This window comes from Talpa occidentalis, unplaced genomic scaffold (assembly GCF_014898055.3).
Source record: "Talpa occidentalis isolate TD23 unplaced genomic scaffold, MPIMG_talOcc4v2.1 talOcc4.3, whole genome shotgun sequence".
Lineage (NCBI taxonomy): Eukaryota > Metazoa > Chordata > Mammalia > Eulipotyphla > Talpidae > Talpa > Talpa occidentalis.
In genome coordinates this window covers 137,001,955-137,028,260 of record NW_023603184.1, presented here as the reverse complement: position 1 = coordinate 137,028,260, position 26,306 = coordinate 137,001,955, and the positions used below count along the sequence as shown (strand labels likewise).

General features: G+C 37.4%; 2 protein-coding genes across 8 annotated transcripts in view; one reads left to right on the top strand and one right to left on the bottom strand.

Moving 5' to 3' along the window:
- Window positions 1-24,999, top strand: part of USP37 (ubiquitin specific peptidase 37) — a 72,719-nt gene extending 47,720 nt beyond the window's left edge. For 6 of the 7 annotated variants that reach the window (XM_054700082.1, XM_037524031.2, XM_054700079.1 and 3 more), the window contains 10 exons: window positions 641-805; window positions 2,696-2,761; window positions 5,386-5,527; window positions 7,260-7,515; window positions 11,640-11,806; window positions 13,502-13,562; window positions 14,327-14,442; window positions 18,008-18,077; window positions 18,468-18,606; window positions 19,099-24,999. In XM_054700082.1, the coding sequence (XP_054556057.1) occupies window positions 641-805; window positions 2,696-2,761; window positions 5,386-5,527; window positions 7,260-7,515; window positions 11,640-11,806; window positions 13,502-13,562; window positions 14,327-14,442; window positions 18,008-18,077; window positions 18,468-18,606; window positions 19,099-19,186 (1,270 nt within the window). In that variant the 3' untranslated portion in view covers window positions 19,187-24,999. The remainder of the gene's footprint in view (window positions 1-640; window positions 806-2,695; window positions 2,762-5,385; window positions 5,528-7,259; window positions 7,516-11,639; window positions 11,807-13,501; window positions 13,563-14,326; window positions 14,443-18,007; window positions 18,078-18,467; window positions 18,607-19,098) is intronic. The other variant, XM_037524032.2, reaches the window with a different exon arrangement.
- The window catches only part of VIL1 (villin 1), a 27,276-nt gene continuing 23,717 nt past the window's right edge, over window positions 22,748-26,306 (bottom strand). The window contains exon 20 of the mRNA XM_037524030.2: window positions 22,748-24,793. Within this exon, the coding sequence (XP_037379927.1) occupies window positions 24,680-24,793 (114 nt within the window). The 3' untranslated portion in view covers window positions 22,748-24,679. The remainder of the gene's footprint in view (window positions 24,794-26,306) is intronic.

Here is a 26,306-nt window from a genome sequence, read left to right as displayed (position 1 = left end):
TATGATCTGTACCACAGGTGAAAAGGTTGCTATACTAGTTACTGCTAAAAAGAAATGTTTCTACAGAGCTAAAAGCCTTTTCAGACCCACAAACCAGGTCTGGCATTTAAATTTTGTAGAACTTTTTTCTAAACAAAGAAATTTCTCTATTTTCTCTCTTTCACCAGAGAAAGTTCCACTGAAATGAGAATAGTTCTTGTCAAATAACCTTTGATAAATTAATATTCACCATCAAACATAAGGGATGCTTAATGTTTTAATTACCATCAGCAGTTACCTAATACCTATTTTTTTATAAATGGTTTGACATTGAAGTAAATAACTTAAGAATTTAACCCACTATCAACAACATTTGAAAATTTAGTATCTTGTCTGATGTGTTTTACTTAATATTATAAAGGAACATCTAAGGATATTATAAGCATTTTACTCAAGTCTCATTTATCTGCCCAGGGCCTATGTTTTATTTATACTTACATTCTTAGTACCTAGCACAATGCCTGGCACCTGGGGTATTTAGTAAATGTTCTTTGAATTTATTCTTTAAGTTAACAACTGTTGTGGTTAGTTACAGTAATTTTTTTATCTATAAGAGAGCTGCCTCTATTGGACAGTAATGTTCTCATATCCTGTTTTTCAGGATCCTCATTCTTCATTTGAAACGTTATAGCTTCAATGTAGCTCTCTCAGTTAACAACAAAGTTGGGCAGCAAGTCATCATTCCAAGATACCTGACCCTATCATCTCATTGCACTGAAAATACAAAACCACCCTTCACTCTTGGTTGGAGTGCACATGTGGCAATGTAAGTCCATAGGAGAGAATTTCTTTACCTTCCCTTTTGAGCTAGAAAGACTTTAGAATCTTATCAAAAGAGTGACTGAACTAGATAACACAACTCCAAATAAAATCAACAGGAAATGTTAATCTTATTTTGGAATTTTAGTGTTAAATTACTCCCTGACTGAGGTAATTCTTCCAAGTACATTAGTTGCCTTGGAAGAATTCTTCCAAATAAGTTAGTTACCTTTCATAATGAGTTAACCTTCTTAGGAAGTGCTTTTACTGTTTCAGTCACAAGAAGACAGTTTGATACATTTTAGGAATATAAGCCAAATTTGATGGATCATAAAAGTTGCCTGAACACAAAAAATACCAATTCTTGTGTTCTTTTCTGAGAAGTTCTGTTTCAGTAGATTTGAGATAGGATTTGGGAATGAGAATTTTTAACAAATACCTTTTGCTGACTCTTTGAGAAATGCAAATTGAGAAATAGTCTACTAAATGTTATGCTGGAGCCCACAAATAGACTGTGTCTTCATAAAATGTATTATCATCAATCTGAGTACAGAACTTCAGTGTCTCCTACAAAATTTTCCATGAGAAAGAGGTAATACTTACATTTGATTTTGCTTCATCATGTGTTCTGGGAAAACCTTAGGACTTCTCCATGAAAATCTCTGAATCTTTTTCTTTGGCATACTTGGATTACTAAAGAGCCATATATTGTACTTCTTTTTCATACTTGAACACTAGTGAAATAAAGTTTTAGAACTCTAGGGGTAAAAGGGATATTAGAGATTTTCATTTTTTAAAAAAGTTTTATTTATTTTTGTGTAGCAGAACTGGGGTGTAGGCCACACTTGCAGGAGGTGGGAGGATTGTGTGACGAGGATTCACAAGAGACAGAGTGGGGAGCAGAACAGGTGGATTTACTGATACACACTGCTGAGGGGAGCAGACAAGAGTGGTCTGCTGTCCCATATGTGAGTTAGCTCCCTGACCAGGGATCGAACTCAGGCCGTAGCAGTGATAGTACTGAGCCTTAATCCCTAGGCCACCAGGGAGGCCTGGGATGTTAGAGATTTTCTCTAAATTCTTAATTTTACAAAGAAGATCCAAGATTAACTGAAAGAGCTATGTCTCTTGACTAAAGTGGAATAATAGACATTTCAGAAAATGCATGAAGATTTGCAACTTGAATTGTTGCAGTTTTATAAATTTGTTACCCATTGGTTGAATAAAATATATACTACATTATGTAAATTTGTACTAAAGGCCTCAAAAGATGTACTAATAAAGACATGTGCCCAAAAGTCTTAGTGTTTCTGGTTTTCTCTATGGCCTTTCTTTGGAATAGATGTCATTGTTTGATATAAATTGCTTTCTGGTACAGCCGTTACACTTATATTGGCAGTGGTACCATATCAATCTACCAATATAGACACTTTACCTTCACACACCAGAAACCAGCTATCTGACTCTACAGTTTTAATAGCTTTTAGACTTTGAACAAATTCCTTAATCTGTCTTTAGGGTGGTATGAACAATAAATGCAGTAATACACATGAGTTCTTAGTACAGTGCCTGATAGCTATCGAGTAAGTCCTCAATAAATGAGAGCTGTTATTATTTTATTGCTTAAAAGTAAAAAACTGAGACACCGTAGTTTTTTCCAAGTTGTTTTCATATGTAGTATATTTGACTTCATTTCCAGTTCTGTTTATTTAGATTATTTTATGAGGGAGAGCCTAGAAATCATATTTTGCGTTCTCTTTTTGTCTCTATTACTAAAGTATAATTGTTTGCTTTTCAAGAGGATATATAAGGGACTATAATGCAGAATAGTTCACTTTATAAATTATACATATATTTTTTAACAATGTAACTGTGTACATTATATATTTTCTAATAGTTCTAGACCATTGAAAGCCTCTCAAATGGTGAATTCCTGCATCACCAGCCCTTCTACACCTTCAAAGTGAGTTATATTCCTTGTGTACCCAAAATCTTTATTTTTAAAGAATTTAGCTTACCCTAATTTTCAAGTTTGTTCCCTCCTTTGCTTTATTGTTTCTCTTCTGCATGATAACTGCTCTATATTACCGTATTTTTTGAATTTTCCACTGTCTTCTTTAAACTATAATCTAGGATATAGCAAATTTTTAACAGTGACGCAACTTCAAATGATCCCTTCAAAACTTTGTTTTACAACTTATCAAATCATCTAATATGTAATGCTTTCATCCTACAATTCTAGAAATTGACTGATGATGAAGAATTTTAAGGAGTAAAATAACCCCTGTTGGCGTAAAGCACCATTCCTTAAAGATAGGCATGGAAATCCCAAAATATCTTTTTACTTATTGCAATCAAGTCTGGGACTGAACTGGTCACTGAACTGGAGCTATTCAGAAAGGGGACAGGAAAACAAACACAACACTGGAATGTGACTATTCTATAAATGTTTTGTGTTTTTTGCTTAAGACCAGAAGTTTATCCAAGGAGGGAAGCAAATACTTCTCTTTACCTCTCTTTAACTAGAACCACAGTTCCTGATTAGACAATTCTAAATGACTTGGTTGTCATTTGTCTTTAAAATTAACTTTTCTAAAAACTTCATGTCCAAAGCACTCTTGGAAAAGAGACACATTGTTTAAAGGTTTTTGGGGGGCTTATATAACCAAAAATGACTTTTGGGAACTGCTATTTTCTTTTCCTCCTGTTAATTATTTTTCAGTGCAATTAAAACAAGATGACTAACATGACTAGAAATCTGAAATGGTACCGATATGAATACTCTTGCCCGTTCTCAAGATACAAATGAGCAATACCACTTGGCTGCTTAGAAAGTGAGCAAGTGATGCATTTACAGGATGAATAATTTTCATTGCTACAGGCAAGCTGCCTTCTGTGAATATAGTAATTATTAATGGAATGCACTCTTTATGTACCAGATCACTAGTTTCAAGAAAGAGATGGTTTCATTGGGCATCATTATATTTGGCATGGTCATTTGTTCTCCAGGGTCTACTGGTATCTAAGAATTTGAGAGTTGTTCAGTAAAGTTTGATTAGGCCCTAGAAGACCTGTCATGCCGATCAAACTTAAAAGAGGCTGAGTTCTGAACCAAAATGCCATTAGTTCTACAATGTCCTTTTCCACATTTGACCCTGCTACAGTAGTAGACAGGAGTCATCTTTCAGCAAAGTATTTAATTACATGAATGAACAAATTAATATGTTCAGTTTTGCTTGGTAAGCATGAAATCAGAAATGAGGAATTAAGATGGCTAATTGGCTATTTCTAAGTTATACTGACTAAAAGCCCTTTGAACACATAATGGGAGGCTATTCAAATGTTCGGGCTGGAGTGCAGTGATATCTTAACTGCCCTCAGCCACAGACTATGGGTTTGTCACTGACCACTTGCCTCTTTTCTTTGATCTACATTGCTATGCAATTCTCCTGATTTCCATTGTGGGCTTGTATTTCTTGGTGCCATCATTCTATTTGTTTATTTACAATTTTCGCATTTAAATTAATTGCGTTTTTCCATTTTACCTTTTTTTAGTATAGCATATGAATTTATGTTAACATCCATGAAAGAAAGTCCATGCTCTTTGACCTTTACCACCTTTTTCATTTATTTTCAGTTCACTTAGAAGACAACACAGTAACACGTTACTTATCTGGTATCACTGAAGAATGATATGTTTTTAAAAAGTTAACCATTTTAGATGGTATATTCTCAGTAACCTCTTAGATTACTTATATTCTTCAATAAATTGCACTGAAGATAATTTAAATCTATTGTAATGAAATAGAACCAGCATTATGAGTATTCATTATTACACTGTTTTAATATGATAATGCCCTCTACGGCTCTTAATTCTTACAGGACAGTTTACATTAAATAATTTTCTAGTTCTTTATTGTCCTTTTTGTGGTTATATTCTCTCATCTCTTATTAGCTCTCATTTCTTGATGAACTTGCTAAATTATTTTATACACCATTTCCTGGGTAAGAAAGGGAAAGAGTCCCTATCTAAGGAGTAAAGTGCATGGGCTTTGAAACTGCTACCTTCCTCAGAAGTCTTTTTCTTATTTTGGAATCCCTGTGATCTGGAAGGTAGAGGTTACCAGAAGTCTGACCTACATATAATTGGATAAGTGGAATGTTACTGTTAATTTTAAAGTGCATGGATCATAATTTAAAAGATCAAAAATTATTCCTCATGCACTCTGTTGTCAGAGACATTCATTGCTATGTCTGCATGCATTCAACTGAATACTTGCTTTATAAATACAATAAAAAATTTCTTTGGGGTTGATCATTAAAAGAAAAAAGGCACAAAGTGATTAGTTACCGATGATCTATTATAACAGCGTAAGAGTTGTCTAATTTTCGAAGCATGGCTCTTTTGGATTGGGGCAAAGGTAATGCTTAAATATACCTCTTTTGATATATCATTTTTTCTCTGTTAAGTCATTTTCAATAATGGAAAAGCCTTTTATTTTGGTATTTAACATTAAAAGAATAACAAGGAAAAATACTTATCAGACTTATATAGGTTTGTTTGTTTTTTTTTTTTTTAAATTACAGGAATTTCACCTTCAAATCCAAGAACTCCTTGACTTTATGCCTTGACTCAGACAGTGAGGATGAGCCAAAACGCTCTTTCACCCTCAGCCAGAGACTTTGTGAAATGTCGGGTAGTGAACAGCAGCAAGACGACCTGGAAAAAGTAAGTACATTCTCATTAAAATATTGTCTGACAAAGGTTTATATAGCTCTACTGTCCAAATAAGTGGTTTTCATAACCAACATCATCAAACTTAATAAATATACAGGATAGATCATAAACTTAATGGATCTGTCCAAACATTAGTTTTAAATTGTGTGTGCTTTCTCTGGCTACAAACACCAGTCTGTTTAAATAAACATGGATTAAATCTTTAAGAAATGAGCGTTTTTGTAGATAAATTGCTTTCTCCTATTAATCTTCAAACTTCTTTTACATATTGGTCATCAAATAATTACTTATTTTATTTTGAAGAGAGAGGTTTTTTTTAAAGAGTTTTTTTTTTTTTTTTTTAAGATTTGTTTATTTATTTATTTATTTATTTATGCATACATACATACAAGCACTGGGTACAGTCAGAAGTGCGGGAGGGTGAGAGAATTCACCAGAGCCAGAGCGGGGAGCAGAGCAGGCAGAAGGACTGAGGCACACTGCTGAGGGGAGCAGCGGGTGGCAGGAGAGGTCTGCGCACCATGTGGGACCCTCCTCTGGTGGCCAGGGAGCAGCCGGGGATCGAACCGGCGCCACAGAGGCTGCGGGCAGCTTCGCTCAACCGCTGCGCCACCGGGGAGGCCCTACTTGTTTTATTTTGAATATGGGAAGCCATAGTAAAGGTTTTACATCAACAGGCCGACTAGGTCATCTAAAGGTTTAAATAATGTAATAAAGGCATAAGTACATCATTTTCTTGATTCTTAATGATAGTTAATACCTTGAAGATAATATGCTTTTCTAGGAGTTTGCACCATCTCGTGCATTTGTGCTTCATTTTGAATCTTTTTTTTGATAAGATAATGTAATTATCATAGTAGTTCATTTTTGTTCCTGTTTTCCATCTTACTTTAAAGCTAGAGATAGTGTGTGGTTGTTCTGTTGAATGAGGAATGACAGAAAGTCAGAAAATATCCCCAGAAGTGAAAGTTATTCAGCAGCTTCTGAATATAACATGATTATAGAGTAACTTTTATTTTTAGCATTTATTTAAAAAAAAAAAAAAACAAGACCAGCCAACATTAAAAAGGCATATTAGGTGAAATGACAGACTCTTTACAATATTATATAATTGATATATATCTGGAAGAAAATACATCATCATAATTATCTGAGTGATAGATTTTGAGTGAATTTGTTATTTTTATGTATTTTATATATTCCAAATACATACAAAGAACATGCTTAACATTATTAGGATAAACACATATCCTTATATAGTTAATTTTTTTTTAATGGAAGGTTTTTTGTTTTTTTAAAGATTTATTTTTATACAAGAACTGGGGTACAGGTCAGAGGCATGGTAGGGTGAGAGCATTCACCCGAGACAAAGCAGGGAGCAGAACAGGCAGACCGAAGGCACTGCTGAGTGGAGAAGCGGGCGAGACAGGAGAGGTCAGCTGTGCCATGTGGGAATCTCCCTGGCCAGCCGGGAATTGAACCCGCACTGTGGAGGCTGCGGACAGCTTCATAGAGCTGCACTCAACCTGCTGCGCCACCAGGGAGGCCCCAGTTACTATTTTTAAAAAATTAAACTTGCCAGTGACTTTACATATTAATTATTACTTGTCAAACAACCAGAGCTGCTAAGAAAGGTAGATTTTTAGATATAAACTCTCACTTTAAACTTAAGATTGCTATATTTGTAGGCATTTAGTGTCCTCTAAAAGTAACTTTTCTTTAGGATTCAAAATCATGCAGAATAGAGCCTGATAAGTCTGAATTGGAAAACTCTGGATTTGATGGAATGAGTGAAGAAGAGCTTTTAGCAGCTGTTTTAGAGATAAGTAAGAGAGAAGCTTCACCATCTCTGAGTCATGAAGAAGATGATAAACCAACCAGCAGCCCAGATACTGGATTTGCAGAAGATGATATTCAAGAAATGCCTGAAAATCCAGACCCTATGGAAACTGACAAGCCCAAAACAATCACAGAACTGGGTAGGTTTGATGAAGGTAATATATTTAAAATAAGGTGTAACTACATTCCAAAGTTTTATAGTGACAAGTGCTTCTGAATGACAGTAAGTGCGATAGCTCTGTAACACAGAGCTAATACTATTTTTATGCTTACTATTTTTTCAACAGTTTAAAAAATGAGAAGTAAATATTGTGAGTAGTATCCAGAGGCTAGTGGTAAAGTGTGTCATATCCCTTTGGGTGTACAGCAAAAGAAAGATTAGTTTTCTTCTGTGCAAATGTTTGTGTCAGGTTGGTTCTCTTTAACTCCCCACTCTTATCCAAAATCTGTATAATGTTTCTTCATTTTTTATTTCTGAACTTATACCAGATTTTAGTGAATATATAATTCAAGTTTTCCATTCTTTGGTTTCATCTTTTCATATTGGTAGTACGACCAATGAGTAAGAAGTCAGCTTTTAGGCCTCTAGTCTTGGCTATAGCACTTACTTGCTTTAAAGTTTTATGTAAGTTAACCTCTTTGATGCTTATTTTTCTTATTTCCCTATGGAGATCTGCCCCGCATACTTCAAAAGACTGAAGGGGAATGTTAGTATACATATAATGTAAAGTGCTATACAAATTTAAAAAATGGTTTGAAGATTCTGGGGACCATGAGAATAGTAGTATATCTCCAAATTATTTTCTGTATTCATGGGGGTTAGGAATCATTAATTTGGAATTCTTTTATGTGCAAGTGAAGTAAGAATTAGAATTTCCTCAATTTAACTGGAAACAAGCACTTACAATTTTTATATATAGATATTCCTTTTTTTTCTCTCTTGATACATTGATCTTATAAAATCTCCTTGTCTTATTAAACTTATAATCACTGTCCTTAGATATCATTGGTTCATACTAGTGGATTTATCCATTGCAGTATATATTTCTTGCTTTCAGCTCTTCTATTTTCTTAGTCCTTTTAACAAAGGAAGTTATTTATTACTAGTAGTTCTAGATTATCTGTGCCAATGCAGGAGAACTCTGAGATTATCAAAATCATTGCTAATCACAGGGGCTTTATAACTAGCGCAGCTTTGGAAAGAGAAAACTTGTTAACAAGAACTTTATATCTTCATATAAGATCCTCTGTTTATTAGCTACTGTCTTCACCAGTTGGATGCAGCCTCTTTTTGTTTCCTGTTTCTTTATTCTCAACATTCCATTCACCTTCTTAATGTAACTGAAAGCTAAAGATGTTGCTGCTTCTACAGTTCTTTTTTTATATATCAGTTATGAAAAATATTGATAAAGACAAAATAGAGGATGTCTATAATAGACCTTCCCCCCATACCCATTATGTGGCCTCAGTAATTATCAATAAAAAACAATCTGTTTGGGGGCCTCCCTGGTGGAGCAAGGGGTTAAGATGTAACCTATGAAGCTATTCGAAGCCACTGTAGCACAAGTTCGATCCCCTGCCAGGGAGCTACTCACATGGCGCAGCAGACCTCTCCTTTTCCCCGCTGCTCCCCTCAGCAGTGTATTTCAGTCAATCTGCCTGTTCTGTTACCCACCTGTCTCTGGTGAATCCTCTCACTCTCCACACCTCTGGGCCTGTATCCCAGTTCTTATATGCATAAATAAATAAATCTTTTTAAAAAATATTCAATATTGGGTAATTTTGTCTTACTTCCACATTTCCAGAAGTAACCTGATTGACTCAGATGTCCATTGCTTGTTCAGTGAATTAAGGCCAAGGGGACAGATTGGACTTGTAAATTGTAGACTATGGAAATGGGTGTTTCTCCAGGAGTTCAGGAAAGTGTATTTTTTAAATTGAGATCCTATTGTTTTTTGCACTTAAGTTATCCCAGGTTTCTTATTCTCATACTGAATACTCAGAATAAGAGTACACAAGGGGTTAAGCACAGCACTATGAAACTCCGCAGCTTCTGCAGCACAAGTTTGATCCCCAGTCAGGACACTACCCACATGGCGCAGCAGAGCTCTCTTGTCTTGTCTGCTGCTCCCCTCAGCAGTGTATTTCAGTCAGTCTGCCTGTTCTGTTCCCCACTCTGTCTCTGGTGAATCCTCTCACCCCACCCACACACACACACACACACACTGTACACACACACCCCTGGCCAGTTCTTGTATAAATACCTTTTTTTAAAAAAAAAAAAGATTTATTTATTTATTTATACAAGCACTGGGTACAGTCAGAAGCACGGGAGGGTGAGAGAATTTACCAGAGCCAGAGTGGGGAACAGAACAGGCAGAGCGATGAAATACACTGCTGAGGGGAGCAGCGGGCGCGGCAGGAGAGGTCTGCGCACCATGTGGGACCCTCGCCAATGGCTGGGGATCAAACTGGCGCTGCAGAGGCTGTGGGCAGCTTCGCAGTCCAGCGCTCAACCTCTGCGCCACTGGGGAGGCCCAATAACTTTTTTTTTTAATTTAAAAAAATAAAACTCATTGCTGGTTTAGAGTCTAAAATCAAAATGCTATAAGCCTCAGAGTTGTCTGTGCTGCAGAGAATTATCTATCATTTAAATGGTTAAAATTCAGTGTTAGGACAGATAGAGTATATACAGTTTTTTTTTTTTTTTAATTTTTATTTATTTATACAAGCACTGAGTACAGTCAGAAGTGCGGGAGGGTGAGAGAATTCACTAGAGCCAGAGCGGGCAACAGAACAGGCAGAGTGATGAAATACACTGCTGAGGGGAGCAGCAGGCGCTGCAGGAGAGGTCTGTTGCACCATGTGGGACCCTTGCCTGCGGCTGGGAATCGAACCGGCACTGCAGAGGCTTGGGGCAGCTTCGCAGCCCAGTGCTCAGCTGCTGCGCCACCAGGGGAGGCCCTATACAGATTTTAAATAATCCGCATAAAATTAATCTAAAGGTAATTTTTGTTGATAATTTCTTTTGATAAGAATTTCCTTAACTTGTTAAGATGAGACTTTCTGCTTGGGTAAAAGTTTTGTAAGTACAATATATACGTGTAAGTGTTATAAAAGAAGACTACTTTTCACTCAGTTACCTGTGTTAAAAATTATAAGGACATTTTTGCTCTCAATTCAGATAGCCAAAGCAAAATAGTGATCATATTGTTCATTCCAACTGACCATAGTATAGAGATTCAGAAGGTGCAAAAAGAAATGATTAATTTTTTTCTTACCCTCCTGGATGTGTGTGTTAAACATATAGGTTGTCATAGATTGTGCAGCATGTGAAATATGTATTATTGATACATACTTTTAGCAGCTCTTTTGATTTAGAATATATACAAGGCTTATTTGATTATCAATATGAAAACATACTCATTTGATATGCAATATAATAAATGGGAAAATCTCAACATAGCTTAATCATTCTAGCCTAATTCTTTTATATAATATAATTTATATATATTTTACATCATTGTTCATTTTTGTACAATATTTGCTTTCTCCTCTTAGGTGTAGTCCCCATAGAATTCCCACCACCAATTCACACACCGCACCTACCTGCATGTACCATCACCATAGTCCCTTGTGTTCTTCCCTCGCCTGTTTTGATCCCTCTCCCTCCCCCTCCCCTGCAAAATGTCTGATTTATAGTTGCCTGTTAATTTTGTCTAACTTAATTCTTATTTAATTTACTCTAAATAATACTTTGTTCCTGTTACTTGGTCATGTGTCATTATGATCTATGAATACTATTGGTATGAATATGACTATTTATTCTTTTCCATCCTTAACCATAGTGTGCTTGTGAGATTGGTTGAGTTTCAGAACCATTGCTTTAAATCAGTGGTTCTTAACCAAAGACACTTTTGTCCCTAAGGATATACATTTGACAAAGCTGTGACATCTGGTGGGGGTGGGCGGGGGGTGAGGGGGGAGTGCTACTGGTATCTAGCAAGTAGAGTTTCAGGGAAGTTGCTAAACATAATGTAAATGCAAAAAGTTGCCCCTCCTCCCAACAGCAACAAATTGTTGCACCTGAAATACCAATAGTGGTGAGACTGAGAAAACCTAATTTAGATGTAGTAAAATGAAATTGAATGTCCCAGGCAAGTTATGGGTGAGGGTAGGATAAATTATTCTTTGAACAGTAGATGTCACTGTAGATTTCAGTTTACTTAAGATTTCCCAGTTTTGATATGTTCTGCTTCCTCAGATCCCACCAGTTTTACTGAGATTGCTAAAGACTGTGATGAAAATAAAGAAAACAAAACACCAGAAGGATCTCAAGGAGAGATTGATTGGCTCCAGCATTATGATATGGAGCATGATAGAGAAGAGCAAGAGCTTCAGCAGGCATTAGCTCAGAGCCTTCAGGATCAAGTAAGAGATTTTATGTTACTACTTCTCTGTACCCGTCTTTGCCAAGAAGTAGGATAACTAACATGTATTGAGCATTTCCTGTGTACCAGGTATTTTTGTAAATGATTTACATACAGTAAGTCACTGATCCATCTTAGCAAAAAAAAAACAAAAACTAGAGTTTGGGGCTTTTTGCCTTGCATTTGAAACAGAAACATCAATAGTTTTTCTGTTTTTGAAAATCCAGATGCAACAAAATTTACTGTTGATTACTTGCATTGTAATTCATTGCATTGCTAAAGCAACATGGGGCCAGTCCACTTTTGTAAGCTTTTTGTAAGATATAGAAACAACCAGTGAACCACTGTGATTTTATCATTAATATTTTTAGGCAGTGTGTTTTGGGCATTGTCTTAAATTATGAATCCTTTCTATGATTTATTTGAACATAAAATTTCAGGAATATCATCTGAAATTTCACATGTTAGTCATAAACTAACGTCTGCATTTTTCTTTGTGTAACTATCTGTTATTCCAGTATTTAGTTCCTCATGCTTATATTTGCCAAAGCATACTGATTTTATACTGTAGCAATCCCTTGAGGTATCTAACTAAGGTGATATTCTTACAGTTTTCTAATCCTGTGTGATGCAATCTAAGTTGTTTTAGTAATAAATATTTACCAAGATTCCCTTGAATGACTATACAATTTCAGTGTTTGCAAATAAATAAGAAATCTTTATTTCTTATTCAAATAAATAAATTCTTATTTATTTGTTTGCAAATAAATAAGAAATCTCTAAATCTTCTTTAGAACAGTATTAATCTGTTCTTTTATCCTCAGTCTTAACTGTTTATTAATATTATCTTTATAAAATGCTAATACTAGATTATTCTGAGCCATCCTCCCCCTCCCACCCCACCCCCCGAAAATGCTGATGTAATTGATCGGAGGTGTGGTCTGGGCATCTAGATTTCTTTCTTTTTTCTAATAAGGATTTTAAAAAAGTTTCCCTGGTGATTTTAAAGTGCAGCAAAGGTAAGAAATACTACTTTAAAAGCATTTCAGTAGCAACTGTTCCTTATTCTTTAATTTTAAGAAGTACCTCCCTACCAGAAGCTCCAATGCATTCAAAAGTAACAACCAGCAACATTCATTAATATTTACTAAGCATCTGTTATATGATTTGTTCTCTTTAACAAGAATGAAAATGGTTATATGAATAATACTGTTTTTCTTGGATTCATAGACTTAGGGTCATTGTGAGCTAGCTCACTGTCAGCTCAGGAGAGCCAACTCTGCTTTCTCCATCACATTGATAGCTTAAAATTGGCCAGAGTGAGAGTATTTATACCAAGGAAATTAGCAAATGCTGTCAATTGGGAAAGAAAAGAGCAATTTGCTAAATACCTACTATGTATCTACCAAGTACTACTTCATACATGTAAGAAGACAAGGAATTACATCATAATCTCACATTGAATGACATTTGATTGACAAACCAAATGTCTGGCCTTTGTAACCCTCAAGGTTGTATTTTAGGAGGACAATGTTGGGAAAATATCTATATATCCCTTAGACAATCATCCTTCAAATGTCCATAAGACTATGGAAAACTTTATTTACAAATATTTAAGAGTAGCCAACTTTATCCTCAATAAATAAGTTTAATCAATACCTCTTAAATAATCTTAGTTTCATTTTTGTCCCTTTAGGAGGCTTGGGAACAGAAAGAAGATGATGACCTCAAAAGAGCTACAGAATTAAGTCTTCAAGGTATGAAGATCTTTTTTTTTTTTTTAAAGATTTTTTTTTTTAATTTATACATACAAGAACTGGGGTATAAGCCATATGTGCAGGTGAAAGGATTCGCCAGAGACAGAGTGGGGAGCAGAACAGGCAGAGCTATGGAGATACACTGCTGAGGGGAGCAGTGGGTGAGACAGGAGAGGTCTGCTGAACTGTGTGGGTTAGCTCTCTGGCCAGGGATCAAACTCACGCCTCAATGGCTGTTGATAGCTTGACCTTGATAGCGCTGAGACTATAACCCCTGTGCCACCAGGGGGGCCCTTTCTTGTATTTTAAATGAAACAAGAATTAAAGATTGAATTTTGATCATTTGTGTTAAATTTCAAAAAAAGAATATTGAAGAAAATTAAGATACTGACCTCTTTATGATCTTTTTTTCTGTGAGAATTTGTATTTACTGTAGCTGTACAAGATATACCGAGCGTTTCACTGGTGACATTATATGGGATTTAGTGAAATTGGATTATCTGTAAAATTATATTTCTTTTTTCAGGTTTATTCATTTCTTATGACAGTTATACCCTTTCATAGAAGTGCATTTAAAAGAATAAGGAACATTCCTTTTACAGATACCTGGTACCTGGATTGTTTTTCCCCAAAGTAGGTAAATTGGAACCCTAACAATAATATGTTTTGTTTTCTTAGGATGATAAAATGTGTACATCAAGCTGCTTTTTCTCTTCCTATTTGTATTCCAAGAGCTTTTATATGACTGTCTTTGTTTTCTTCAGAGTTTAACAACTCTTTTCTGGATTCATTGGGTTCTGATGAAGACTCTGGAAATGAAGATATTTTAGATATGGAGTACACAGAGGCTGAAGCTGAGGAACTAAAAAGAAATGCTGAAGTAGGTGACATTTTACTTCCTTAGTTGAACTGGCCAGGTTGTCAGTATTACTCCTGCTCTTTACCTTCAAGGCCTTACTGCCAGTGTCTGTTGCAGGTCATTTCCGCCCCTTTGGCAGCCGTCAAGCAATCTTCACTTTCTCTTATCCTTTGCTTCTTGTTTCTTACACTCAAGATTCAAAATAAAATTAACCAAAAACAAATCCATCCTGACCACCTCATTGCTTGTTAGGTAACAGCTGAGCAACATGGCTCTCAAAGATCTATGTATGTGAAATCACCTTTCTTTCAAAACTATAAATAGCAAAACTAATTGGTTATTACTCAATGAAAATGAATTAATGACCAATGCACAGGAGTCCATCTGGGAGCCAATGAAGTGGCTCCATCCAGTGTGGGATAGACTGAATGGTCTGGAAAGGGAATATTTAGAAGATACAGAGTCTCATGTCCCACCGTAGAACCAGCTATCATGAAGACAACTAGGAGTCCATGCAACGGGTGCACCAGTGCATTGAGTGGTACTGTGCCTCTGGCTCAAGCCCAGGCCTGATGACCAGTGAATTGGAGAAGTTCCAAGATTGCCTGGCACAGTGCACTATGTATTGCAGTGACAAAGCCAAAGACTCAAAAGATGCAGGGATAAAGAGCTTCAGCTGAAGTATTTTATGGCCAAGTTAGTGAGACTACATGCACCTCATGACCAAGAAGATAAAGGAGGCTTTTGCCATTGACCATTGGGATATAGGGCAAGCATCTATTTAAAAAATAGAATTGAGAATTTAATTTAGATATCTTTTTTTTTTTTTTTTTTTTTTTTGCATAGAAGAACTGGGGTATAGGCCACAGGTATGAGGGATGAGACTGAGTGGGGAGCAGAACAGGTGGATTTTCTGAAATACACTGCTAAGGGGAGCAGCGGGTGAGACGGGAGGTCTGCTGTGCCATGTGGGTTAGCTCCCTGGCCAGGGGATTGAACTCAGGCTGTAGTGGTGACAGCACTGAGACTCATCCCCTAGACCACTAGGGAAGCCTGAGAATTTTGATCTTTTAAGAAAAGTTTTTGAGGGCCTCCCTGGTGGCGCAAGGGGTTAAGCACTGCACTATGAAGCAATTTGCAGCTTCTGCAGCACAGAAGTTCGATCTCCAACCAGCCAGGGAGCAACCCACATGGTGCAGCAGACCTCTTCTGACTCACCCGCTGCTCCTCTCAGCAGTATACTTCGGTCAGTCTGCCTGTTCTGTTCCCCACTCTGTCTCTGGTGAATCTTCTCACTCCCCCCCCTACATCTCTGGCCTGTACCCCAGCTCTTATATGCATAAATAAATAAATCTTTTAAAAAAAGAAAGAAAGAAAGAAAAGTTTTTGAATGATACCAGCAAGTTTGTTTCAGTCTAAAAAGTGAAATAGAAAAGTTTGGGTCAGAGATAGCACAGGAGAGTTTTCAAGAGCCTAAATTTCATGTGACAAGCACTTTTCCTGGCACTAGGAATTTCCCTTGTACCAAGCCAAAGCCCTCCAGTGTACCAGATTCTTCTCAATATATAGGTGCTTCCAACCTGGCAAGTTACTCTAACCTGCCTATGAGTGTGAGGAGAGGTGTTTTTTGCCATCCTCCTGTTGACCAGAGAGATCACCATACCATTCTCCTAGGCTGTAAAGCAGTCCTTGAGGTCACTAATTTGAAAGGAGGAAAAGGTCTTTATTTTGGTTGGTTTTGTTTTATATAAAAGAGCATGTAGTTTGGGCCTCCCTGGTGGCGCAGACAGTTGAGCACAGCGCTGTGAAGCTGTCCGCAGCCTCTCCGGTGCTGGTTCGATCCCCAGTAGCCACGGAGCAACCCACATGGTGCAGCAGACCTCTCCTGTCTTGCCCGCTGCTCCCCTCAGCAGTGTATGTCAGTCAGTCAGCTTGTTCTGTTCCCCGCTCTGTCTCTGGTGAATTCTCTCACCCTCCTGCACATCTGGCTTGCCCTGGTTCTTGTATAAATAAAATAAATCTTAAAAAAAAGAGCATGTAGTTGATTTAAGATGTGAGTTGGGAGAGCAGGGTAGTTGGATAAGAACTTTGAAAAGTTCTTTGTAAACATCTCTTTCTGGACTTCAAGGTGTAGCCATGTGTTATTTGAAATTTTCACACATCTTTTAACTTGGAGACTGCAAAAACATGAGAGAGAATGTTGCACTGGGTGTGGGAGAGCTCCCTTCTCACTGGCTGCTTAGGCTGGGCCCTCAGGCAGCAGAATGACAGGGCAGTCTTGCAGTGTCCCTTGCAGGACAGGGATTTTGATTGTGCCAGTATCTTGGAAATAACAATGGAAGAGTCAGGCCCATTTCTGTTGAAGTAAAAGAGTTACGAAAAAACCTGGCTTTCCAGAAAAGAATGCAGTGAAAGCCCTAAACCCAGTGTTGCTCACTTAGTCCCCTGAAATAGCATAGCCCTGATGAGACAATCCCTTAACCACGGGAAGGCCAAGGGAGAAAAAGTAAGCAACTCAGGGACTAGGAGAAGCAGTGTCTCCTTTCACACAAAGGGGGGGATAATCTCCCATTACCAAATACCACTTTCCTTGGGGCCTTTGTATCCTGCAGTGTTTCTGCCCCAGTTCTAACACCTTGAGTTATGTATTTTCCAAGTGGTAAACTATTGAATAAATGAAGTTAACTAGCACACATTGAAATCTTTGTTTACCCTTCTTTTTCCTTAGATAATTGCTTTCCTTATCTGGATTCCAAATTTTTATAATTTTTATTTTCCAGGCTCTCACTATGCTAGTACCATCACTTAATTTTTAACTAACATTGAGTGTTTAAGTTACTTCTGCTTCTTCACTGTATTAAGTAATACATTGAGGAACTCTGCATGATTGTAATGTTTTCTTTAAGTAAATCCCCAGAAATAAATCATGGCATCGAAGTTTATGAACATTTTAATGGTTTCTGATTTCCATATCTATATTTCTTCTAAAAATTTAATCTTATAGTGCTTCCTGTACTGCATGGTACCACTTTTCAGTTTTGCTTTATTTTTCTATTAACAATATTTTAATAGCATATTTAAAACGTAAGTTTATCCATAATCCCTTCAGCATGTCAGCAACACTCTTCATTCTTCTCATTCTGTTTTCCAGTTACCTAACCTCAGTACATACTTCTGTAAAGCTGTGTGGCTATTAATGTGCATTCATGTGGGTTTGAAAAATACGTTAATATGTTGACTGATAGAATGTGTTTTAAATAATTGGGTGATACTGTACTGAGTTAATATACCTTTAGCCATTAAACTATTATTGCAGTGATTGTTAGTTTCAGCTTTTCATTATTATAGATAATGTTATACATATACTTTTGTTTTAAATTATTTTCTTAGAATAAGTTCTTAGTTGGGAGTAGAATTCTTGATTTCAATAGATATGAACAGTACCAACCACTGGATTTTTTTTATTGAGTTTTGACTACATACACACTGAAGCTTAGCCGTGTCAGCTCTGTTAATAAATGCGAATTTAGTGTTTTGCTTTTATTCAGCTGAAAAGTTAAAAGTCAGGCCCACTTCTGTTTTCCAGACAGGAAATCTTCCTCATTCGTATCGGCTCATCAGTGTTGTCAGTCACATTGGCAGCACTTCTTCTTCAGGTAAATGGACATCATGATTAGGCATTTGTTCCCTGTTATGTTGCTCTGCCAAGTTTTATGAAGTAAAAGTAGAATAATCAAGAAAAACATTGAAATTTTTTATTTGATCATACTAAATGTGAATTGTGTTAACAGGTGCAACTGTTTTGATTTCTCTATTCATAAAGAATCAAAATTTCCCTGAACAAAATGTATTTATTAAAAAATTTTCCCAGTATACTTCATTCCTACTTAAATGAGTTTATGTGCTTTTTAATAGGTTTTAGAAACATTGTTGGGGATAAGATGGTGGAAGGGGTGACTCTTTCTATATCTTTCTGAGACTTCTGCACCTGAGAAAAATTCAGTATGTTCTTGAAAAAAACAATGTTAAGACTTTGTTTATTTCAGGGCATTACATTAGTGATGTGTATGACATTAAGAAGCAGGCGTGGTTTACTTATAATGACCTGGAAGTATCTAAAATCCAAGAGGCTTCTGTGCAGAGTGACCGGGATCGGAGTGGTTACATCTTCTTTTATATGCACAAGTAAGAAACTTGCCAATTCCAAAGCAGGAACTAAAAATCTAAACTCATTCTTCTTCCTTTAAGAATAAATGTTCCTATCACTTAATTGGTAGACAGTTTTTGGTTTTCATTATCTTTGCCTAGGGCTCCTCTCTTGATAGGAGTCCAGAATATTCTCTCTTAGCAATAATCACTCATCACACAGTAGCATCTAGATATCAAACTTTTTTGATAGAAGCTGTCCTGTCAAACCTTTTTGATCTTGCCAGTATTATTAACAAGAAGATCTGATTTAAATGAATGGGAACTACAATAGCTAGCTATTGCCAGACCTCACCTAACATTCTTAAAAATCAGCACCAAGGATAAAGATGGCAATCCAATGACTTGTTTGTCTAATAAAATTAGGCACTAAATGGTATTATGTAGACTTTATCAGTGTCTCTTCTGTCTCATCCATTGCCTTTTGCTCACTGAATTTCCTGTTTTATTTTTTGTTTGTCTTATTTTAAGGGAGATCTTTGATGAACTGCTTGAAACAGAAAAGAATGCTCAGACACTTAGCATGGAAGTGGGGAAGACTACTCGTCAGGCCTTGTGAGAAACAAACTCCTGGGTTAGCAGTGTGTACTGCATAGTCTGTTGCCACCCACTCACCCTTCCTCTGCCCCAAGAGAATTTGGAACTCTACTTGATGCGGGAGCAACATACAGCTCAGGGCCAAACCAAAAGACGAAATTACAATTATGCGGAATGCTCCGTGCTAGTTGTTTATGGAAACTTTGGTCTCACATCTGTAGCTGATTATCCTCTTTTTCTCCTTCAAGAGTGGCACTTCCTTCTGTCTTAGGAATACATGTTGTAGATATATATATATGTGTGTGTACATACTTATACACACACACGTATGTGGAATGAATGGACCTTAGAGTTAGAATGAGCCACCAGAGTATGCCTGCTCAAAATTAATAGCACAGCAGTTTGGAGAAGTGAAGTTGTCAAAGGTCCATTCACCTGAGAAATGTATGAAGATACACATATCAGTTGGCATTCGGCTTTTATGTTCCTGAAATAGTTTCACACAAGTCTGTAATCTTTCATATGTGTTTCTTATTAGTAAAGTTCACTGGAAAGCCTGCTCTCCATGTTACACTAATGACAGCTTGTCCTTATCACAAAGGAGGAGCATTTCTGCCACCTGACTTGAGCTTTTTTTTAAAAAAAAAAAATTATTCCGTGGGTTTGTAATGCTTTTGCTGTTTACACGCAGTCCCAAGAAATGGATTGTTGGTGCTTTGGAATGTGTTATGATCCCTCATTTGGTGTTCTTTGTACCCTTTGCATTTTCTTTAAAGAGATTCCTTCATACAGTCTGTTCATTATATGTCAGCTATATTACTGTGATGGTGAAGAGAGAATCTTTTATTTTTTTTCTATATCATTGTTCCATGGAACAAGCATTACCCTAACAGATTGCCACCCAAACTTTTAAGGGAGAGGAATATAATAACCCAATTGGAACTCCATAGCAAGGATACTTAGGGATAAGGAAGAATGTTAGCATCACTGTTTCTCGAGCAGAGAGTTCAAGAGCAGTATTCTTGTGCTAAAACTGTAATTCTGGACCACTATAAAGCTGATAGCCCTACCACAAGTGTGAAATTAAGTACATGACCTATAGGTTAAAGCTTGAACATTTCACCATTTGCTCTCTGACTTTATCATTAAACGGGATGGGAATTACAAATGTGATTCATATCACAATTCCAAAAAGTTAACAAATAACAAAGGTGCATAATATATTTATCTTATTTTTTAGGTGCTTTGAATTGAGGCTAAGTGGGGATGCAGCATTAAGTGCTATATTAGTCGCTCAGCTGACATAACCAGTTTGGTTATGCAGCTTGTAAAACCATATAAAAAATGAGTTTGAGGGTAGAATTCTGTCCACAAAATAATTTTGTGAGCCCAGGAATCATTAGAATCACACAATTAAGTATAGCAAAGTGAAACCATCAATATTTTTTTTCATGGGTGTTTTTTTCTTTTATTATAAATAAGATGATTCAGTTCTGAGGTAAGGATAAAACCACATCAGGTTTTCAAGAGAAGAAAACATATTTTGAAATGTACGTTAGTACATCATCACACAAGGTACAGCATGTTTTCTGAAAGTTTGCCTTAAGAGAGGTCCAGTCTCACTCTTGAAACTAGGATATGTTCTAACATAGTAACCTGCTCTAAAGCTTTGGATCTTTGAACTGTAAATGGCCCATCACTTTTGCTTAACTACTGATTAAAACTTTGCCTCTTGTCATCTACCTGCATTTTATTGTAGTGAACATTCTAAAATGTTCACATTCTGAAATGGCGTGGTAGCAGGGTCTGCAGGAGTAGAATAGAGCAGAGGAAATTATTTATTTTTAAAAAGTAGGTTCCTAAATTTTGTTTTCTGCAAGGAGAGCCTCTTTTTTTTTTTTTTTTGCTTGAAAATAAGTGATTTTCTCATAATTGAGTGATCAAATTCTTTAGCTGTTTATTCTTTGTGTCTATATTTGAATGGCACTGTTAAAAATGAGTGGAAATGATTTGGAAGTCACATTCACTATTCTTGACTACCTGCACCACCTCTGCTGTGGAGAGTGGGGATGATTTGAAGTGAGGACTGCATTAGGGCATAAAGAAAAATAGAAATGCCATAAGCCTAGAGTGCCTCATTTGACTTGCTTTTTTGTAATGTATTTATACGGTTTAGAGGTACACTTGGCTCTTCTGATTTGATCTTCATGTCTTGGGCAGGATTTATTAATGAAAAATAGGCTACTGGGGTATATGAGTTTTTTCACAGTTCATATACTCACAAAATTGGGGTTTGATTTTACTTAATATCTGACCATTGTTGTGACCTTGTCAGCCACCTTTCCAACTTTACTCCTTTACTGTTATCCCTTTCACTGCAGTTTCTCATTTTATTGATAGTGAAGGGTTAGTGACAACAGATGGAAATTTCAGCTGGAGCATGTTGATGGGATTTGTTGTTTCTTGGAGTTGACTGTATATATTTAAAATGTGTAAGTAGATAATATATTATTTTTTATGCACAGTATGATCAGTTTGCTCAGAATCGGGGGTGGGGTATTTGGCATGTTGGGGCAAGGAAGGGACAAGATAGGTGGGAACAATATTTCAGTCCCAGGTAGCCTGCACAATTACTAACCTTCCTACTAGAAAATACCAAATGTGCTTATATTACTTTAAATGAGTTGAATTGGAACTTGACAGCACTTAGTTCTGTATATGTTGGTCTTAATTGGAAATTTGGGAAAGGAAAAACCAAACTGAAATTCAAACTCAATGATTACTATCTAATAATACGGAGAATTAAAAAGTTGCATGTGGCCAGATGCTATTTTTACTTCAGTTGCCATGGCTGTAACTTGGGCCTATGAGAAGGTAAATTTTTGTATGGAATACATCTGTATGCGCACTCAAGTTTCATTTCAACCAGGTAGAATAAAAAGCAAATCCATGAATTGTTATTCTATTTATATTTTTGATTCCAAAAGTTATTTGTTTACTTGCCATGGTCTGTTAATTTCAGGCCTCATACGATGGCTCAGTAACAATGTAAATGTGTTTACATCCTAAGACTTATACAGTGATACTTACAGATCAGTTAATTAACTCTGGAAAGCAAATATTAGACTACCCATTTATTTCTCTCCTTGATCAAGTGTAAAATTCTTCTAAAAGAGAAGCTTTAAAATTAAAACCTCAACAAGTGAATTTATGAATTTACTATTATTCCATACTAGTACCATTATGTAACTATATAAATATAGTTACCATTATGTAACTATATAAATATAGCTCTACACATGTACAGCTACAGATATAGTTGCATAATGAACATTATCTGGAAACACCTAAAATTAAAGACATTCTTGGCAGTGTTTTCATATATAGCTGAATATTGAGAGTATAGAAAGCACATGATGGGGGAGGGAGACATTTGGGAACACAGAAAAAAAGGTAGTTTGTAAACTCATTTGTGATCTATTAAAAAGAAATTATATTAAAACAAATAGAAATATTACCCTTCTCCCTCTTTCTTCTCCGTTCTCTGAAATGAATACAGTGGATACTCTTAGTTATCCAACATTTTAATCTCCCCCCAACCTGTTTGATTTAATTGACCCCTTTAGGTGGTCTTTTAAGTCAGGAAGCAAAGCTGTGTTTCCAAATATGTGTGGCTCTTTTATACCAACGGGGATTCTTAGAAAAATCAACAAACCAGTATCAGATGCAAGTCACATAAAAATGTCCCCCCAAAACCAGATATTTCCTTTTCCTTCTCCCATTCCTGCTTTACACTGAGTAATGCTCTCTCACGAGTGTGTACAGAAACTAAACAGGATTTCTGCCTTCTAACACCTGATATATAACTTCTGACTGGTCTTTACTGATGTGTCTTACTAACATTCAAAAAGAAATAATCTGTTTTACTGGAAAGCTAGTTTTGTTAGGCCTTGAGGGTTTGGTGACATTCTTTGTGTCTCACCACAATCATCGACTCCTTGTTAGCATGCTTTGATTACTAGACTTCAGGCAGTTTCTTTCATTGTATCATATTTATTCAAAATTAGTAAATTTTCTTTTCCATGTGTGCTATGACTGAGGTTTTTAAGTTTTCAATAAAAAGTGTGCCAGTAGGAATATAAGCAGTTGGTTTTAGTACCATTGGGCTTCAAGTACAGAGGTTCTAAATAATAGACATGTCCACTGGGTGAGAGAACAGAGTGGATGAGGGTCTGGATCAGGACCCAAGTGCGTTTGGTCAAATGTTGAAACAAAGATGGCCTATCCACTGAACCGGTCCTTGTCGAGAACAGAGAGGGGTGGAAGGAGTGGAACCACTCGCCTCCGAGGTTTTCTTCCATCTCCCACTTCTCTGCCTATCAATATTTTTATTTATGCTTACAGAGAGGGAAAGCAGAAGTAAGGTTCCTATGCTTGCCTAGTTGAGCCACTACCAAGTTTGCTGGCAGCTTTGGCCACCTTTTTGTGAGGTGATTCTCTTTGTGTTCAGAGTGAATTTTGATTCTGATTCCTCATGTTGTTTTGTATGGAGCGGCACATTATCTGTGTTTTAGCAGAACTGTTCCTCTGTACCCTTGCGGTTTTTCCTTGTTTTTGTTTCCTTTTTAAATTATGCATAGAGGTTTTTTTTTTTGTGTGTGTGAAATTAAAGCCTTTATTAACCTTGTGTTGGTTCGACTTGTTATTTCTGAAAAATACATATTCTTGCAGCCTAACCAGTTGTTCGGGTTTTGGAAATCACCTTCTGTTCACCTCTGACTTGGATTTCCATGCAGCACTGTTGCATCTTAAAGGAAATGGGATGGCAGATCAACACGTGGTCAGCACTGAGTTCTCATCGTCTCATCCAAGGAGCCTGTGGAGCTTTGCAGAGGTTCTGGATAATGGACTGTGAGCCCAGCATCAGCCTTAACTGACTTCTGCCGTTGCTTTAAGAGTACCTGAGGGGGTGAGACAGCCTGTGCGTTTCATACTCTATCCCTTAGACCTCAAGCCTAGGCCCAGCAGGTGTTTCCTTCTCTGGGGACTAATTAGCATGGTGAAACCTCCTAAGAGCGTTACTTCTGGGCTAGTCAACTCGCTTTCAAAGAAGGGGTCCCCTTTAACTTACCACCAGAGTAAGGCAGTGAGGAAAGAATATGTAAAAAGGAAAAGCCAATGCTCCAGAACATTAGCCCGCTTGCTGTAGATAAAAATGAGTTATGATAGGGAGAAGTCTAGGAAGGCACTCAGAACTCGTCCCATGGAGTGTTTGGCTGCGCTCCTAAGAGGGTAAACCTTGAACAGGATGGAGACACTGGCCACCTTCTTGAAGGCTGATGGGGCCACAGGCTGCTCGTGGGGGCACCATCTTTCTGGAGGAAAAGGCAAAGTGGCATTGCCATAGGCTGCTTCTCACAAGTACAACTGTAAAATTTCACTTCAATTAACAATTGCTTAAGAAAAAACTGCAGGCTGAGCAGGGTGCTGCTTTGCATCCACAGCCATTTGCTTCTCAAAATAGTCCTTTTTCTTTCTTGAGGCTTTGTTGCTTCCATTGAGGCAAAGCAGAGAAAGCAGATGGAGTCATCCCCAAGGCCTTGGTGAAATCCTCAGGGGACAGGTGAGCCTAGAAGAGAGGGGCCAGAAGGCAAAGATCACATTCTTCCCTGTTGGAGTCACATGGATGTGGTAAAGAAGTCAAAAGCTAGAAGCGGAAACTGCTTGAGGACCAGGAAAGAGATGGGAAGGAGGTAGGTGTCATCCTGAGGTCTTGAGACTTGATCCCTGAATTTGGAATGTAATAAGAAGGACAGCAACAAGGTGAGGTAGGTTGCGCACCTACCACACAGGTTTGAATATGCCCATGGTCGGGATGAAGCTAACAGTAACACTAGCCCTGAAATAAGAATTAGGATGTTTGGCGTAGCTTAGTTAGAGTAGCTTCTCTTTCCAGACCTTAGTTTCCCCTCTATGAAATGAGAGAGCTCTCTCAAAGACCAAACTTTGTTCTTTTTAATGCTTTTATAGGGAAAAACTCCAATATGAAAGGGCACTGGAAATAAGGTATCTGTTCATTTATCTTATTAAGCAGTGAACTGTTTCTAGAGGGTCTGTCTCAGCCTGGCTCACAGAGGAAGCAGATGAGCGGTAGGAGGGAGTCCCCTTGAGTCTGAATTACAAGACTAAGTGGCTGTTGTCATAGGCGACAGCTCTCCAGCTCCACCCTTGAAAGGGCTCACCATCCTGGGCCCGACCTTGCTCTGCATCAAGTTAGCCGGCTGGCCACATGGGCCCACCTGACCCTACTGGACAGAGAAAGCTGCGGTCTGCCTTACACGTGCTGCGGGGCACTTAGCCCAGGCAGGTTTGAATATTCCCATGATCAGGATGAAGTTAAAATCCAAGAACGTCGTCTTCTGATGCCAATACATGTTCCCGGGCACCACACTGACCCCACTTTGGTGATTTTTGGAGGTAAGGAAAGACCTCATCTTAACCTGCAAAGTATATTTTTGTGCTTGACTTAAGGAATTTTACCATCGTAACACCTTGTCTGTCTTGACACGCAGGTTTGTTCCTGGTTAAAGATAACATGTTAAACCTCATGTTTCTCATATTTGAATGTGTTAGTCGGATTTTGTGGGAGCAGATTTTGCGTAGAGAAGGTGGCTGCAGAAGTTATAACAGAGTTAAGGAGAAGCTAGGAAATCCAGAGAATAAATTCAGAGTCAAATTTTCCTAGCTCTTGAGTGGAAAACAAAAGAGTTGGGTAAATGACTTGTACCAGCTTCTCTCATCCTACAAATGTCCTAAAAGATTAGATGATGGCACTTTCTACCATTTCACTCTTGACCTGCAAACCACAACTGGGAGTCCCCTTTCTAGGCCTTGGGTGTCTTTAGACAGAAGGTGAGGATTGACTGAAATGACCTTTGCTCCCAGCTCTAACAGGCTATGATGGTGACACTGTTAAAGACATACTGAAGTAAGAACCCCAACTTAAAGTTACTATCTAACAGCATCTCCCAGCCCGCAACTCTGCTCCCCCAAGCACCAGGAGGGAACAGGGTCGGGGGAGAGCAGTAGGTTTTTTTCCCCACGAGACTGCTCTGCTACATGGAGCTGCCCTGAGAACATAC